We start from the raw sequence: 19,332 nt of genomic DNA, 5'->3' as shown, positions 1-19,332 counted from the left end.
ACTAAAAATAAATCGTTACTTTATAACCCCTAATTTCTTTCGTATTATGTTCTTAATGCGACCTTCCATGCTAACGAGCAGAAATTGTCAAGATCGTTCTTCTCATTTTTTAAATATTTATCAAGAAATTAAATTTTGTCTGCAATGAAGGCCATGATCCTGAAGCTTACACAAGTTTAATGTTTACTGGTGAAATTGCTTGATGAGATATCAGAATCAACGGCTACTGCCGAACAGAAGAGGGTACTTCCGTGCATATTAAACACCTTAGGTACGGAAAAATTAGTAATGAAAACCCCTGGTCAATTACCCGAGTTGCACAAACAAAGAATCCAACAATGAATTAAAATGTCGTGTTCCTATTCCATATGGTCGTTTTCAATTTCACTAATAAACTCAATCAATTTGTATATCCCAGTCAAAATGACATTCACCCAATCATAATCACCACACCAAGTATTCATTCTGCAGCCTCTTTTCAAATCTATACACACAACAACAAAACCAAGTTTCAGTTTGGGAATCTCGGAACAAAAAAGGCAAGAGAAAGATGGCACAGCATCAATATAAGCTTTTGCTTATAGTCTGATAAGGGAGCCAGAGTTTTCTTCCTCTTATCTGAATTTTTACATGCTACAACCTTCTCATCGAGATGCCAATGACCAAAAATTTAACAGAAAAGATGGTAAAGCGGTAAACCAGCTAATGAAGGCCATGGCTGTTGCAGTTTCAAACTGTATGCAATGATTCTGGGAACAGCTTTGAAGATCATTGTCAATAAGAACTGTGATGCCGGCTGAAGCACATGCTGCAGCAAATGTAAGAGTAGATGTTATCTGCAAGAAAAGACACATCATCAGTTAGCCATAAAGTTGAAACCAGAGTTTTCATGATCAACAAGCTCACAAATCAGAACAAATGTCTTCAGCTGGTGTAAAATGTGGGATCGTATATAAATATGTAACATAGGAGAGAGAAGACGGGCTAGATGGATAAGCAGTTCAAAATGTCTCCATTTCTTGGGTACCAAATGTAAATTGGCAAGGTCCCATACAGCACAGTAACTGCTAACTGCTATGTGCCAACAACTTAGTTCAGCTACAACTGCTATGTGTCAAAATCTTACCCCATCACCAACAGTGAACAAGTTGACAATTCTACTATTCTGCAACGATCGCATCACTGAAAGGGCATAAATATCTACAATTGCCAGTGAAAGGCTCCACAAACTCTGCAAGCCAGCAGCCGCAACAAGGAAGCTGACGAAGCAAATATCAGGAAAGTTTTATCCCATGACATGAATCAAAGATTTTAAGGATTAGCATGATATACATACCCAAAAATTTGAAAATTTATCAGTTAGTTATCACATATTTATTCAAAGTCAGAAAAATGCAATAAAAGAAAAAGGGAAAAAGGTCAGAAATATGATTACTTCCAAAAGCTGTTGAAGTTGGAAAAGTTTTCCAACTGATGATACACAAGAGAAAGCATACAAAGAACAAAGTATAACTATTTATTTTTTTCCAGCCTGAGTAGTTGCTGGTAATTTCACAAAACAGTTCAAACACTTTAAATGGGCCTCAGTATGTGGGTTCAGTGCGAATTCAGGTGTCTGATTCATCAAATCCTGAGAGATCTTGGAGAACAAAAAATGTTAATCCTTCAAATTATCCATTCCCACACCCTAATTAAAACTTATAATACATATAATACACAGCACATGCACATCCACAAGAACTTCAGTTTTATAGAAATATCCTGCAACATTAAACAAGTGCTCTGTCTTCCTCTTAAAGACTCAAAAGATATGGAGCCCAATATCTTTAAAATTTTCATTTTATTTATCAAAAGCACCTCAGAGTGCAGTAGGAGGGCTTCTTTATGGGCATGCTTTATTATCTGTGACAAACACCATGTTAAAGCCCAAACTCAAAAATTTGGCCATGTGCCTGTAATCACAAGACAAAAAGAAAGCTCCAATCTAATACCATAATTGAGCCACAAAGACCTGCAAAGCACAGCCAGCTACACACTAATTTCCCTATAATGCAGAAATAAGGCGGTTGAAAACATTGCACAAGACACAAACGCGTTGCCTATTGGTTACCAAAGACGTCCATTGTGGTGGTCAATGATAAGAAAACTCACACTATCATGTTATAGTCACTAATGGCCCACAATGATCAATCTTGCTAGCATATTATATGCTGCATGTAGGAATTGAGTATAATGCATTCAAGAATGCATAGTGTAGAATTGGTATAAAGGCATGTTCATGTGTCATCCCAGCTCCAACCAGACACTTTAAGCAAAGACATATGGATCAATCCGTAACAAGCATTAGCTTTCTCTGACAAAAGTCTTCAACTACCTCTGTAACAACAACCCCACCCACACCACCCTAACCCCCACCTCCCCAACAAAAAAAACCTTCTCTTTCTCTCAATTGCTCTAGTATGTTGATCACTTCCTGGGCTTCCCAATAGAGACGGTCCCAACTTTCAGTGCCAATTCCTAAAGAAAATGAAAAGCCTATAATTCTTTCAACACTTCCTATCCAACCATAATTGAGTTTATTTCTGTAGAGGCACCCAATGGATGCATGTGAACTACACAACTTAACCTAAATTCTACATATTCAAAGCCAATTACATGGCATGAAAAATACTGAAAACCTATACTCTAGTGTCTTAAAGAAAGAGATGTTGACCTTCTGTCTAGAACAAAAGTGGATCCAATAAATCCTTTACACTTCACACCACATTTCGTATCTACAATAAACTTTAAATTTAACAAAATTCATATTATGTTACTGAAAGTATTTAATCATACATACAACTGAATTCATCCTTGCAAACATGCTCTTGTATTTGAGTGCAGCAAAACTGATATAAACATGATCACAGCAGGATATTCCACATCTCAGCTTTACATGAAAATTCGTTACTGTTATAGATTATTGCCCCAGAAAAACTACCAAACTACCAGGAAAGAAGAATGTAGAGCATGTTACAGCCAAAAAGTAGCAGTGAATTAAATCATTCACCACTTGCCAACATTTTCAATACATCAACTTGCAGCTGCCAGTAGCAAAAACCAGTTCAATGTTCAAATCCTGTAGTCTCAGCATTGCCAACTGTGTTTTCCAAATGCCATAACCAAATCATATCTTGATTAGGTATTTACAGAATAGTAATTTATATTTGATCTGTACGTCCAATCTTTTAAATGAATATAGATAATCCCATTCTAAAACTAGCTTCCAGTCACTCACCCCCTCAAAATGGTATATGCATATCAAATTTCATTGACACAACAATACAAATAAAGTAGGAGAAATTTATAGAACTGGAAAGTCATGTTACCAGAAAGCAGTGACCGAAGGAAAGTCGCTAGTGGTGGCCATCACACAAAGTGCTGCAACAGCAAAGATAAATTGAGATACACGCAAAGCCAGCCCACCAGGCGTCGCCGGCATGCCCTGTATGTCCTTCATCCTCACTCTCGGGGCATTCCCACCTTCTGTAGTTGGAGGATCTTCAACCGGGTGAACCGACGCGTGGCTCACGTTCATCTCTTGACGATCACAAGCTTCAATTCATAGCTCTCTATCCCTCAATTTCTCTCCGTAAGCTACTATCACTTATGTACCGAATTAAAAGCACCAGCGTGTTACCACTGTATCAGATTAAAAAATAATAATAATAAATCAGCCAATCAAATTCTCTTCACCACAAACTCCAATTCATAGCTCTCTCTCTCTCTCTCTCTCTCACAATTATGATTTATCAAAATTTGCATCAAGATGTCCAATTTCTGCCGAATCATCAACAATTGATTCTCTTTTTTTATAATAAATAAATGAAACTAAATATAATCGCTGTTTGGTGGCGGAGAATTTTGTGATCAGAATCAAACATAAATGAAGATCTAACAAATAAGTGAATAAAACTCATAATCTAAATTTACGATAAATATTCTGACCTTAATTATGAAGAACCTGGCAAAATAGTTTAACAGCGAAGCGTAATTGCCGTTAGAAACTGTGATTGAGCTTATGTTTGTTTACGAGCAAAGCAAAGCAAAGGCGAAAGGTCTTTACAAACCTCACCAGTGTTTGCTGAACGGTCGACTCGCGACACTATTGGTTGTCAAGCCGCGGAAAAGTTTGCAGAGGGTCATCTTAGTAACTTCATTCTCTCTGGAACGTACGTTAGTTTAGTTGAATTATTCACGAACTACGACACAACGTACACGACGATTGTCCAATAACGACATAATTTGTCAGTTAGTATTAGCTATTAGGTTTTGCTTAATATTGAGGAATGGTAGTTTTTAAGATATGTAAAATAAAATTAACAGCTGTTTAAAAAATTAGATATTTAATAAATTTAATGGCTGTGGAGTAAAAATTAGTGAAACTTATACATATAATTTTAATTTTTTTTTAAATTTGTGTTAATATATATTAATATCTAGGACGGTATCATAGTGGTATCGTGTCACTTTCTTTATCTTTTATGGTAAATTTTCATATAACCCCTTTAACTCTTTTTTATTTAACCTTTACTTTACAAATATTAAGTTAATTTCAACTGCATCCATGTGAACATTACCGAAATACCCATGCCGACCAACGGTGACCGGATTTCAACTGACGGCGACGGGAAACTCAAGTTAGACACTTTCTGGCCGAGCTGAGTCCAACGGTGGTGGTGGTGACCTCTCACGTGTGGTGATGGCGCCGAATCGAGCTCCCAAAGCCGTGAATCCTTCAACGACCAATCAACGGCAAATCGGCACCCCTGGTGGCTGTGATTGGTCGGAAAATATAGAGGGAATCGTGGGGAGCAAAATCCAAGTGATAGCGTCACCGGAAACTAGAGAAATCACGGCGAATTGAAGTGGCGGTTCCGCAACTTTTCACGGCTTCAATCGGCAGCTTTCCGATCGCTTTTTGGCGACAAGATTGGCATAGAGATGACCGGCATCGTACGATCTTCCGATCGGTACCAACTTTGGCCGGTGAAGTGGCTGAAAATGGAAATAGCATCCGGGTCGGGTTTGTGGGTTCGGCATGGGCATTTCAGTTCACAGAGGGGGTATTGTGATATAAGTGCAATATAAAATAAGAATTTGTAAATAATAAATAGTATAAGGTGCTAATTAAAATGTTCATATGGATGTAGTAGATATTAACTTAATATTTGTGAATCAAAGTTTAAATAAAATTGATAAAAGGGGGTTATATGAAAATTTACAACACTGCAGCCACAAAAGACAAAGGATGTGGCACGGTACCGGTAAGCCTCATCCTAATATCTAATATATTTAAATTTCAAAATTAGGGATGGCAAAATGTGGACTTTAGTCAGGCTTGGGCTTTTTATTTATTTTTTTAATTTTTTAAATTATTGTAAACGTTAAATTAGTTAATAATAATTAAGTTATTATAATTAATGATGAATTAAAAAATGAATATTTAAAATACAATAATAAATTAAGAAAATGAAGTAAATAAAATTTAGAGATTTCATTTTCTCTAATTTAAGCACTCTCTTAATTAATTAACACGTAAAAGATAGTTCAATATTATAATTTTAAGTTTTTTGATTCATTATTGAAATATAAATTAGGAATTTAAGCTTTCTCTTTAATTTTTTTATTATTCTTTAAATTTTAATTAATTATTCTAATTTATAAATAATTTTTTTTTAAATAAAGAGTTTAGGTCTGACTCAAAATTTTTTTCCTAAACTTTTCTCTAAACACTCAATGTGAAAAGTTAAGGACAAAACCCATAGAAGGCCAGACTTTTTTGTCATCTTTATTCAAAATTTATATTTCATTAATTACAACTATTGCCGCTAGCAACTTCACTGAAAAAAAAAAAAATCATTCAATAACACATCCAATACTATTAGAGTCTATTTCTAGCAATCTATCCAATAGTAGTATCATCGGCGTCAAAGGAGTAGTAGGCAAGCCACAATCATTGGCAAAACTTGTGGTTCTATTGTAATGCCGAGTTATGGTGTACCGCCTATCGATTCAAAGAGAGCGTCGCATCAAAAGCTATATTCAATTGGCAGTGTACCGTAAAGCGCTGTCGTTTAATGATGACGTAGTGAAGCAACCACAAGTTCGGCCGGCGATTGTGGCTTCTCTGTTGCTTCTTTAATGTCAACAATACCGCCACTGGATAGATCGTGAGAAATGGTGTTCAATGATGTCAGATGTGTTGTCAACAAGCAAGTTTTCCTTTTTTTTTTTTGGGGGGGGGTCACCGGCCATTGATTTATTGTTTTATAAATATTAAAATTATATTTATATTTATTAAATATGAAAACACAATTTATAATTATACAATTTGTGTTTCTATTAAAGTAACAAAGCTAATGGCCATTTCACTCTCTGTAGTGGATTGAAAATATGCCACACATCAGTCTCTCACTCTCACCCCTCGCCCCACAATCTGACCGAAATATCCTTTGTTGTTCAATCAAATTCTTATGTCAGTAAGGTGAGAATTGAAAATCAAAGGGTATTTTGGTTATATTGATTATTGAAAATGCAGTTATGGACCTATTTGATACTAAATGAGAAACTATATTCTAATAGGAGAATACATGAAAGATTAGAGATCCAGATGTCATTACCTACATTATATTCATATTATTCTCTGGACGGCGATATTTCTACCATAAGTTTTTCAAGCCTACCACACTTCTATAAAATATTCACATTATTTTTAAAAATTTTAAATAAGGAAGACTTTTAGAGAATTAATTGATTAAATCATCGTAATTTATTGTGACTTAAATTTATTTATTATATTTGACTACTAAGATTGCTTTGACCTCAACTTACATTGACTATTTTACCCTTATTAGGTAAAACTGCTAGAAATTTACTTTAACTTCTACATTTTCTTAATTCATACAAAATTCATTATTTTTAAATGATGTGTCAATACTATTTTGTTAGTATGATTACTAATATATAATTAAATTACCATAATTTTTTATGGTACAATACTCATGTAAATTATCAGACTATCAGACATATGCCATTTACATGTAAGGTGTTGAAAATTATTGGATTTCATTTAAAATATTATGTTATCAGTCACAAAATTAAATACATAAACTATTAAATATAATAACTCATATGTATTATGAACAATTGAACCATTTTATGTCATAAAGGCAAAATAGTTAAGTAAAATTTAGCAACATTGATGGTCAAAGAAACCTAAGTAAGAAAAACATTATAAGAAAGGTTTAATTGATTAATTGTATAATTTTTTTGTTGATTTTTATTTTTAAAAAATAATATGAACTTTTTACAAATATTCCAAAAAGTACTGTGGATTTACTTGGAAATATATCCGCCCTATTTTTTGTACCATACAAAATTCAGCTTTGAATTTGTCGTTTCTTGTTTCTCGCGATTTGGCTTGTTTGATGCTCCGGCTCCATGAGCCATGACCCCTACGTACGAATATACCATTTTAAAAATGATGTTTGATTGCAGCTTTTTTATTCTTTTTTTTTTTTTTTTACTTTTTTTTGGTTCGCGAGTTGCTGAGCCATTAAAAAGAAGAAAAGATTCCATCGCCTTCAAGCAAAATTTCATCAAGCGTCTCAGTCAAATAAATTAATGAACAGTACTACACTTGCGAGTTGGGATGAAAATCTTGAGATAACGAGGTTTGGCTTGAATTAGGCTTTGACAGCACAACTCGATTGGCTGTTTTGGATTGTATTTCACACTCAAATGTAGTTGAATTATGTATTCTCATTCGAGAAGAAATTGTCTTCCAGCTTCGAAGCCCAGATTTTGAAAAGACCAAACGATTATTTCCTACAAATAACGTCCATTGAGAGTAAATACATACACTCTTTTTAATGTCGCAATTAATAAAAAATTGAAATGTACTTACAAAACTATTTGGTGACTGTTAAATATGTTAGAATTAGGTTACTTCAAAATAATATAATATTAACCCCATATTTGGTGATAAAAGTAGGATTAGAATAAATAATTTTGGACCAACCAATTAGTAAAGCAAATAGTTAAAAAGAACAAGAAAAAAAAAATGTATCCTAACAGGACCCTTAGAATAAGAGGGTTAGATCTAAAATATCTATCGTAATGTAAGACATGGCCATATGGGATAAAAATGTTGAGGCTGAAATTTTTTTTCTCAATGCTTAAATTTGCCGATGAAGTTCCTGTCCTGTTATATCCAAACAGGCCTCCATAGTAATAATCCTTCAAGTGCTCTTATGGTTTATATTTATTTGCATTTTAATGAAATTATTAATTAATCTCCTTTCAATTCCCTTTCAATTCGAGGAACAGCTATAGTTACATGATGTCATATAATCAAAACGTACAAGTTTCAGCTGGTTCGTTTGGCAGGATGTGTTTGTTGCCTTCTTCAAATTTGAAAGGGCTACCTAAATGCTTAGATTTGGATTTGGGTTGTATTTGTCCTCTACCATCCAGCCAATTTTGGTGTGATAAATATTTAAGCCTTATCCGATCAACCCAGCTCGCTAATAAGATATTACAAGCCTTCTTGCCAGTTGCAATCGCGTTTTCTTTTGTTCCCTGCATGATAATTAGTGCCAAAACCCATGGCTCTTTCTTCCTACATTTGCTGTCATTTCACGGTCCATATGGTGATTAAGATTGTTTGCTTTCTCGGAGCTTCTCGAGGAATAAAAAAGTCTTAGAACAGTAAATTGCTTCTGATTTTTGGGGAGTAAAAACTGTAAAGGTTCATAATAAAAACGTTATTTTTACTATTAAGCGTGCGTTGCCATATTTTGAGAGAATATTCCCTGAAATATTCACAGCGCGGCTGTCCCAATCACACCCTAAGTGCGAGTGGCGTACTTATTTTCAGCCAATACAACACCATCGCCATTTTAATTACAAATTTTCTTTGCTTATTTTTAGATAATATTAGTGATTTAGGCTATGCATGCTACTATTATATTCTTCTTATGGATCCAAATAATAATTATTATTTAAATGACATATGTCAAAATCTCCAAATTTCATCAATCTTCAGATCTCATATTTCGAATATGTAATAAAATTAATTTTTAAATGTTAAAGACAATAAATTAGTATTTAAGTTCCTGATTTGCTACATTAATATCTCTAATACACTACACAAAATAAACTATATTAAAGTGTGTCTTTTGCTTGTCTTTTAGTTTAGGTCTTATTGTAATGGCTTAAATAAATTCTTATTAGATAATGACTCATATATGTAATATGACATCTTGTATATGCAACAATGTAGCTAAAAAAATCAAATGTGTGGGGGCAAAAATTTTGACTGACATAAGATACAAACAAGGGATAAAATATATAAAATATCAAAGTTACTCAACTACTCTCTTGCAAATTAGGAAAATGTTCTCAGAGAACTTTTTTTCCTTTTGGAAGATACCAAAGCGAAACATTTAACCTATTAATATTGAAAGACCCAAAAGATTCTTCTAATTTATAAGCTGTAGATCTAATGAAATATATAGATATAAAAAAAAAGTCCGATCAAATAGAAATTTATTCTTTGAATCATATTTTGATATTTTATTTATTTATTTGTTTGTTTGCATTTTATGTCGGTCAAAATTTATATCCCGCTCGTTTGATTTTCTAGCTACTCCATTACATATAAACCATGTTATATTGCAAAGATTAGGTTTATACGTATAGTGCTTTTTTTTTGGCTGAGGTCCATTTTCAACTACTGTTATAGCAACGGTCTGTGTGGGGCATCAATTAAAGATGCGGATCAAACCAAAACATTTAGCCTTATCTTTCTTCAACTCGATGAGGTTTTGTTCCTTGGTAGAAACTAGAAAAGGACTTGATCCCACCTTACTACCAACTATCATTATCTTTTTGCCTTCAATTTTTCCACTTACTTCCCAACTTCATGTACTAGAAGGTCCAAAATTGCCTCATAATGGGCCGCTTCAAATTATAAATAATTAAAGGGAATTCAAATTAGTTGAATAACAAAATACAAGTAAAAAAAAAAAATCGAATTACAAAACTAGTGTTGTTATTAGTGGATGATGCAACTACTATTATATATATCTTGAGTCAACTTCGATATAGCTAATTGTCGAATTAAAATGTTGGATGAAAAGGAAAAAAGTGAAAGATAATGAAGAAGATGGAGGATAATTTTTGGATAAAATGATGTTACAGCCAACAAAGATGCTTTGTGTTCTCCATGTAATTCACTTTCTATTAATCTTTGATTACACTTAATTATTGCTACCTTTACCTTTCTATAGATTTTTTAATAACTTTTTTTTCTTCTTCCCCACTAATGTTTTATTAAACGCTGCCGGCCAATGCACCGGCCAGCACCTAACTAGTGAGTCTGAGAAAAGCGGATGGTGCGCACCCCTTTTCTCCCTTTGAATTTCCGAAGTGATTTGAGAAGAACACACGTGATAGCATATGAACAAACGGGTAATTTTCACCGACCTCCCCTCAATTATCTCTAACCCGCACATAAGATGGATTTTATATCAAATGAACACGATCTCCCCTAAATCAAAACTTTCACTTGTTAATTGTAAAGATTATTGAAGAAAATATACTAGTACCCTTTAGTTAACAATTATGAAAGAACACATCCAATTAAGGTCCTATTTGGTATTGAGGTGATATAATTTTTAAGTCAAAATTATTATAAAAAATATTAATATGAATTAAAAGATGATAATGTGCAATAAATATGACTTTTAAGTAATAATTTTGATAAAAACAATAAAGATATTATAAATTTTTTATCATACAAGTGTGAAATTAAATTAACTTATATTTCAAGCCACAACAACTAGTATTTACTAAGTTTAAAAGGTATAGTCACTCAACGCCAATATCAAACGAAACCTAAGAGATCAAAACCTATTACCTAAAATGAATGTACAGGTACATAATGTTTGTGTCAGCCAAAAAAGAAAGGAACTATAAATGATATGTTAGTGAAAAAACAAAGAAGTTGTAAAGTATTATTAAATTATGGATCAAGTATAATTGAAACTAAAAATAAAGAGATTAAACACAATCACGTTTGTTTAGTATTACCTACAAGTTATAGCCATTAGTGCTTATTTTACAACAGGTAAAATTTAAACACATGTGTAGTATAAATAGAGCCAAAAGGGAAGTTTTGTTTATTGATAGAACATTGAAGAATATAACATACCTCCATTTTGTCAAAATTTTCTAGAATTTACTTCAAGTTTTAAGTCATAATTTGGTTCAAACTACAATTAACTTTGACATAAAATGGTGTAAATTGAAGCATCTAATCATTATTTATGAGTATGTTTTTAAGCTTCAACCTCAATTAAAGTATACATTTTTCAGGAATTTTTTTTTCATATTTAAGCCATAATGGCAAAGTCTCGATAGAAAATTGAGTCATACTTATGCAAATAAGCATAAATTTTGTAATAAATTTTAAAATTTAGGCATAACTTTTTAGCTTATGTCTAAATAATCAAGCAATAATAAGCGCTTGCGCATTAAAATGAATGCTACGGTCACAGGACCTTCATCAAATTTGAAACGTCATTGGCTTGATCAGTGTACACGCGTCAGATGAGCTGACTGATAGCCTCAATCTAATCGCAAAAACATTTGACTAATTTAAGAACTTGTCAACAACAATGGTACGTCACAGTCTCTTTCACACACAGTGAACCTAATTTGAAAAAAAAAAGCTGATCAAGTTTATTTTACATTTTTTCTTCTAGTTGGGCCCATTTCAATGACGCTGTAGGCGCATATGGCCATAGACATTAGGCAAACAAAGCATCATCATCATTGATTCATTTTCAAACTTTGTGACTTTTTTTTTTAAATTTTTTGGAAAGTCACGTGAATTTGGCATGATCATATTCCCGACCCCCCGGCTTAAATGGCTCGGACTTTGGGCGCACTGCAAGATTTGCAATATGGCACGTTATGATATCCTTCTTAAAAAAATAATAAACCTTTTAAGAAAATTTAAAAATTAGAAATACTTCTCTTATTGGGAATAAAAATATCGTCATTGACTTTGGTTTTTTTTCTTTTTGAGAAATAAGAGATATTTTCTACATAAAAGAATGTAAGTAGGTCAAGTACTTCTTAAATCAATAATATATTAGATATTTGGTTCCATAATTTATTTTTAAGTTTTATTAAATTAAACACGCAAGCACATTATATGAGACTCGAATTTAGTACCTAAACCTTGGTAAACTTGTGTACTAACAAGTGGAGCTAGGTTTTGATCTCTATCTCATTTATAATCTATTTTAAAATATTTATAAGAAAAATCAACTTCTATAATATATACGAGAGAACTGAAATCTTTAATATAAAAATAAGATGATAAAGTGTCTATCACTCAAAGAAAAGAGTAGTTTATTTTACTCTTAAAACTAATGTTAACAAAATGAGAATATGACCATTTTTTTAATTTATATTCAATGTTTAAAAATTAAAAGGATATCTATTTCACTATTTGAATACACAAGTAAAATTTTCTTTCAAACTCAAAAAAATTTTACCATGGAAAAAAATTATATTTAGGCCCTCATAAAGAACTCAATTGAAATCCCTAAAAAAAGTGAGCTTGTTAAAAATGTCTATAACGGACATAGAAAATTTAAGTTATGCTCTTACAAAAAGGATCTAAGCAAATCCCAGTATTAAAAAATAAATATAATTATTCTTTTGGTATTTTCACGATCATGAAAATGAAAAGAGTAAGATAAAGTCGCAAGCTCGTTGAACTAACTAATGTAGTTCAATGGTATTGATTGGACAATATACTGCAAAACTCATATGATTTAATTTTTACTATTTTATATTTTCATCCAATTAAGTACGACTAAACACATCAATTTGTACAAATTAATAGTTTGTGATTATAACATTACTATAAAAAGTACAAATGTGACCGTGACTTTATTTATGCCTATTGATTGAAAACTATTTTTTTTCCAAGATATTAAAAACTAAAATTTGGGGTAAATTTTACCCTAAAAATTTTTCCCGTCTGTCAAAATTGTGGTACAATTTAGAACACATCTCCATCATCCCTCTCACACGTACATACATACATACATATTTCAACCCCATGACATAGCATGTTCACAAACATAATAAAAATGGTTATTGTTGTGAAATCCGGAGTGCCACATTTGTACTTTTCCGCCTCCCCATCAGGCAGCACGCATCAATAAACCAAAATAATTCTTACCCTCTTCTCTTTATTTCTCTTTCGCTCCCAGCTCCTACAAAAATTTTTCTTGCTTTTGGACTCTCTCTCTCTCGATCTTCACGGTTCGATCTGGCAGTCCCTCAAATTAGGGTTTCACAACTCCGCCGTAATCCACCAAATTCCACCCTGGAATCTAGCTTCTGTCTCTCTTTATTTTCAAAAGAAAATAAAAATTACCTAGATTTGCGCCCACTTTTACCGCTCGCAGATCTGCGCCTCTGCTTCCACTTCTGTTTTAATCTCTTGCATACTCATTCTATTTTATCATCATGTTTTGGAAGCTCACAGCTCTCTCCGCCTCCTCTCCCGTAAGTCAAATTCACGCCTAATTTCTCTTTTCGTTTCATTTCTCGCCGTCTTTTCGTTAGTTAGGCGTATAACAGCGCTAATTAGCTGTTGTTTCTGTACTTTTTATGTAAATTAGACGTAAGTGTGGTTTAATTAGTTTTATCTGTTTAATTACACACGTGTTATAGCACGTGGAGAGTTTTTTGTTTCGTAAATGTCAGTTAATTTAGTTATTTTCGTTTATTTGGCAATTGGTTGTTGTGTTAGCATGGTGATAATGTTCACTGGGATTTGCTTTGGACTAATCAATGGGAATTGATTAAAGTTTGTAGTTGACTGAAATCGTGTGGCTTTGATTTGCTTTGTATATATACTGGCATTTCGTACTTGCCTGTTACCTGAGGAAATAGTGGAAAAAATTATTGAAAAATTTGGCTCAAATGCTTTCAATTGTTGAAATTTGTTTGAAATTATCGGTCAGTGACACTGTTTTATAAGTTTATTATCCGTACTGTTAGTGGAATTCACAAATTGAGAAGCTTATAACCTCTGGTGGATGAGATTTTCTGGTTTCCTTATTTTTTGAGCTATTTGATTTAGTTGTGGTTCATTTCTCCTAACCTTTTTATTATTTATGTTTCATTTTGCTTAGGTGGAATCGGTATTAGACAAGGAAAATTTTACTTTGGAAGAGCTACTGGATGAGGAAGAGATAATCCAAGAATGCAAAGCTTTAAACAGTCGTCTTATCAATTTGTAATTTCTTTTCTATGTTCACGGTGACCTTGACTCTTTTGGTCTTGCAAAAATGTTTTATGTTCTTCATACAGGATTCCTTTGTTTCTATTATACAGTTTACTTGACATTGTTTTGTTAATATGAACTGTCGAAATTTTGGTCACGACAACATGGAAGTAGACTTCTTGAGGATTTATTATTATTTATCGCTATATGCAGTTTACGGGATAGAGAACAAGTGGAGAAGTTGTTGCGGTATATAGTTGAGGAAGCTCCAGCGGATGCTGAAAGCAAACAAGCATTCAAGTTTGTTATTCTGTCTTGAGGACAACTGAGATCCTTCATTTTATTTTTTGAACTTTTCTCAGGAAAATCTTTTTTGGTGATGTTTAGGTTTCCCTTTGTTGCGTGTGAGATATTCACATGTGAGATTGACGTCATTCTTAAGACTTTGGTAGAGGAAGAGGAGGTGTGGTTTTATTTCTTTGTTCTGGATCATTAAATGCCTGGGGTTGCAGAAATTGATGTGGAGCTTGTCATGGCTGGGATTTAATTTGCATTTTCTTGTATTGCAGCTAATGAACTTGCTTTTCTCCTTCTTGGAACCAAACCGTCCTCATAGTGCCTTGCTGGCTGGGTATTTCAGCAAGGTATGTAGTGCTTAAAAAATGGATTATGCATTTTTCATGGCTGATTTTATGTCTTACTTTGCTTAGGTTTTTTCTTGTTTGTTGATAATGCTATTTGGTGTGGTATTTTAGGTTGTTGTATGCCTTATGTTGCGGAAGACAGTACCACTTATGAACTATGTTCAAGTAAGTAATCATGTCTGGATTATGCTGGTCCACAGTCTATATTCTTTGTTAAATGTTGCTGATACATTGTTATTTCTCCCTCTTGTGTTCTTTATTGACTTATGGCTGTTTGATCTTTCACAGAACCATCCGGATGTTTTCCGTCGACTGGTTGATTTAATAGGGATCACTTCCATCATGGAGGTAGGCGGTTGATAATATATTTTTGTTTTAAATTTTTAGCTCAATGGTGGTTTCTCTATAAAAATGTTTCTTTTTTGTAATACGTGCGGTTAAGATTTGATCTCTAATGAGCTCTTTTTGTAGGTCTTGGTTAGGCTCGTAGGTGCTGATGATCATGCATATCCCAATTTTATGGATGTGATGCAATGGCTGGCTGACAGCAATTTGCTCGAAATGATTGTCGATAAATTGAGTCCATTGGTGTGTGAGACTAATTTTTCTCTATTATCCTGTCAGAAATGTAGTGTGTCATTTATACATGTAATGTAGATGCCAATCTTTGTGTCATCAATTGCATTCTCCTTATTGCCACAGTCTGCTAAATTCTATGCATATGAGTGCCTGACTATTCATTATCTTCATGCTGAAGTAAATAAGAGCAGATCGCTGGGAGATGATTCTACTTGCTTCTTCTGTCTGCACACACCCACTTTCTAAAGAATCTCAGATAATGCTGTACTCTTATATTTCTTGGGTTTTTGATGCCTCAATCTGGAGGAGTGAATACTGTTGGTTTGTCATGGCAAAGAAATAAATTGGCGAGATACCTTGATGCCATTTGTAAGGAATGTTAGTACACGTGTAAGGTGGTTGAAATTTCCATAAGTTTTGAAACCACCATTAACTTGGCTTTTCTTGATGTGTTTGACAGAATTTGAGTGAAGGAATAATTAGCTCCATTTGTGGAGCTCTCAAATAGTTACTTTTATTTGAAATTGGTTTTCTTTTTTGGCCATGGCCATGTCTGTGCGTGTATATGTCAAATTCTTCTTTCGTTACCTTGTGCTTCAAAATTTGTTGGAATATACTTTCTTGTTCCTCTTTTTTCTTTTACAAATTAGAGCTAAAAACTTCCCTGATCAGAAATCTAGGGAATGATTTTGCAACATTAGACTCGCTATGGAGATTAAAAGCAAATAAGTGAATGAATCATATAATTTCTAATGATTAGCCGGAAATAAGTTTTCGGTGAACATAAAATTGTATTATATCACAAAGTTTTGGATAATTGTGGTGGACTAACAATTTTTTATATGGATCAGTGCCCTCCGGAAGTTCATGCTAATGCAGCAGAAACATTATGTGCTATAACTCGAAATGCCCCATCTGCCTTGGCTACTAAACTTGCTAGTCCAAGGTATGCATTATATTAGTTTCCCCCGTGTTCTGTGTGCTTCCATTCAAATGAATCACTCTCATCTTTTCTAAATCCATGTTTATAGTTTCGTAAGTGGCCTTGCTATTTTCTTTTCTTATGCAGTTTCGTTGCAAGGATATTTGGTCATGCATTGGAAGATTCACGGTCGAAATCTAGCCTTGTCCACTCACTTTCTGTGTGTATCTCTTTGTTGGATCCAAAAAGATCAGCGATTGCTTCTCCTTTGATGTACTCTTTTCGGAGCCAACATATGTATGAGTCTCTGAACCCTGTAAATCCAGAGACAATTGGTGCAATGCTGCCTAAACTCTGTGAGTGAATCATACGCTTGGGAATCTATTGATGTGAAAATTATTGTTATGTTCTCATTTAGTCTTGGTTGATGGCATTGCTGAATGTTTATTTTGTTTATGAATTGCGTTCATGTAATTGCAATATTTTCCAGCATTTTACCAACGTCATGCTTGTTGAAGGGAAATTCTGCATTCTAGTTCTGGCTCTCTTTCAGTTCTTCTGTAGCTTTCCTCAACAAGTTTTTGAATGTCTGCCGTCTTGAGGAGCTTCATTGTATCAGTGGGCCCTGTCCACAAGGGACATATCTGTGCTTTTCTGAAGCTTGTAGTTTGCATTATACATTACTAGCAAAAACATTGTCATTGGTGTTGCCTCTTAAGGACCAGCTTCTATTTCCTTGTCCCTTTGGTTGATTTAATAACAAAATCCAACTGGATTTTCAGGGGGACCTGTTTGTATTGTGTGTAAATTTCCTCTGATAATCTGACATCCATGATATTAAGGATTGTACATCGTGTTTTGCAGGCGACTTACTTATGCTTCTAAATGTTTCATCTGATGAGAAGGTTTTGGAAACTACATATGGAGAATTGAGACCGCCTCTGGGGAAACATCGCCTAAAGGTTGGCTTTGTACTTTAATCATACATGTTGAACCTAATTTGAGGAAGAGACCATTAGAACTGAATTTTTTTATTTTTAAGGACTCCGTCAATTTGCAAAAGAGAGTAACAAGAGTGCTCGTGCGTTTGTCTGCTGTTGACAGAAAGCGCATGTCATGAAGTTGAAGATGTAGTTTGACCTGAAATCATTTTAGGTGGGCCTATTTTGCACCCTGAAAAATACTTTGAACACTCATTCTTACATTACAATGTTGCCCATAGTGTAATTTACATATAAGGTCAACTTATATTAATTTTGTAAACACCTATCACTACACCGATTTCTGTAAAAACCCATAATAAAGAGAATTGCTAAAATCACGTAAAAGAATTGTAGAGAAGATAAAAGTAATAAAAAATTATTCCAACATATTTGGTTTTGTAAGAAACGCTCATGAAATTTCCCTTTCTCTTTTTTTTTTTTTTTGAAAGTCGTTACCTTTCTCTTTGACCTTGTTCCCTTTTCCTTTGTCTTCATTGTCTCCTATATTTTTCTTGTTTACTTCAGCAAGATGAAAATTCATTCATGAACCTCTTGAACCTTCTAGAAAGAAGACAATTATATACTATGGTGATGTCTGATCTAAGCTTTGAGGTAAAATCATGAAAAAATAAAAATGAAATTCTGTAACTATCTTCCCCCCCCAAAAAAAAATTGCTGTTGGTGAAAAGAAAACAAAAGAAAAAGCAACTATGAAATACACTCTCTCTCTCTCTCTATATATATATATATATATATATATATATATATATATATATATGGAGGAAAAGAGAGAACTAAACCAGAGAAAAAAAAAATTAATGTACAGGTATGTTAAGAATTTAATGAGTGCGCTGGGTAAATATTAATAGTTCAAATTTAAATGTCAAGTGGGTTGAGTGAATGAGTGTTCTGAGTAGTTCTTAGAGTGCAAATAGCCCCACCCTAGGTCAACATTCTCCAATTTTTTTTTTTTTTTAACTTCTAAATTCCTTTATTATTAATTTCAGATTGTGGAGTTCATTGCTGTGCTATTGAGAACAAGTAATGAAGCTGCAGAGCAGGAGTTGGTCAGCTCAGGAACCATTAAAAGAATTCTTGACCTTTTCTTTGAGTAAGCCTTTATTTTAATTTGTGATTTTGAACATGAATAACCTTAGTAATTCCTGTTGCATGTAAAGAACTCTTGATCACATACTTGGAGAGAAATTTTTTTCTTTTGGGTTCTGCTAGTCAGAGTAGAACATACCTCACTGTTTTATTGGTTATAATTTAGGTACCCTTACAATAATGCATTGCATCACCATGTGGAGAGTATCATATTTTCTTGTTTGGAAAGCAAGAGTGATACCATGGTGGATCATCTTCTTCGAGAATGTGATTTGATGGGAAAGGTTCTCCAAACTGATAAAAGTCCCTTACTCTCTGGCGAGTCTGATAAGGTAGATTGTTGTCACAAGTTAGTCAAATATTTATGCATAGTCAATTATTTCTTGCATAATTGTCAAACTGCAGTAACATGATAAGTGATGTGAATTACATAATATCTCTGCACTCCTCTAGACTAAATTTTTGAGAAGAACCAAGAAGTACAATAATATACGAGAAGCTTGTAGTTACATGTGATATCTATATCTGATTTCTTTAATTGTTCCAGGGGAAATACTCATGCAGCATATGTTTTCTGAAGTGGCATATGATGGCATTGATAATTTTTTATGTGCATTCTTCCTTTGACCATAAGAAAAAACTGTAATAACTTGGTGTGTCCCGTGGTTTTGCAGCCAACTTTACCTGCTTCTGGAAAGCAAGCACCTCGAGCCGGAAACCTTGGACACATTACACGGA

General features: G+C 33.5%; 1 protein-coding gene and 1 pseudogene across 1 annotated transcript; one reads left to right on the top strand and one right to left on the bottom strand.

The window, feature by feature from the left end:
• Positions 1-339: 339 nt before the first annotated feature.
• Positions 340-4,243, bottom strand: LOC18034056 (CASP-like protein 5A2). Its single transcript, XM_006424497.2, has 4 exons — positions 3,988-4,243; positions 3,369-3,681; positions 1,127-1,259; positions 340-836 (listed from the first exon to the last, which is right to left on the bottom strand). The coding sequence occupies exons 2-4, from the start codon at positions 3,575-3,577 to the stop codon at positions 645-647; spliced, it is 534 nt and encodes a 177-aa protein (XP_006424560.1). The 5' UTR covers positions 3,578-3,681; positions 3,988-4,243; the 3' UTR covers positions 340-644.
• An 8,952-nt stretch (positions 4,244-13,195) lies between these two features.
• Positions 13,196-19,332, top strand: part of LOC18035578 — a 9,832-nt pseudogene continuing 3,695 nt past the window's right edge.

The sequence above is a fragment of the Citrus clementina genome, unplaced genomic scaffold (genome assembly GCF_000493195.1).
Source record: "Citrus clementina cultivar Clemenules unplaced genomic scaffold, Citrus_clementina_v1.0 scaffold_8, whole genome shotgun sequence".
Classification (NCBI taxonomy): Eukaryota; Viridiplantae; Streptophyta; class Magnoliopsida; order Sapindales; family Rutaceae; genus Citrus; species Citrus x clementina.
Note: the sequence above shows the minus strand (reverse complement) of the source record. Positions and strands in the feature narration are given on the sequence as shown.

Coding starts and splice junctions, on each gene's coding strand:
- LOC18034056 (XM_006424497.2), bottom strand. CDS start 3,577: ATGAACGTGAGCCACGCGTCGGTTCACCCGGTTGAAGATCCTCCAACT. Junction 1,260..3,368: donor CCTTCGGTCACTGCTTTCTG/GTAACATGACTT, acceptor TTGCTTCGTCAG/CTTCCTTGTTGCGGCTGCTG. Junction 837..1,126: donor TGTTCACTGTTGGTGATGGG/GTAAGATTTTGA, acceptor CTTTTCTTGCAG/ATAACATCTACTCTTACATT.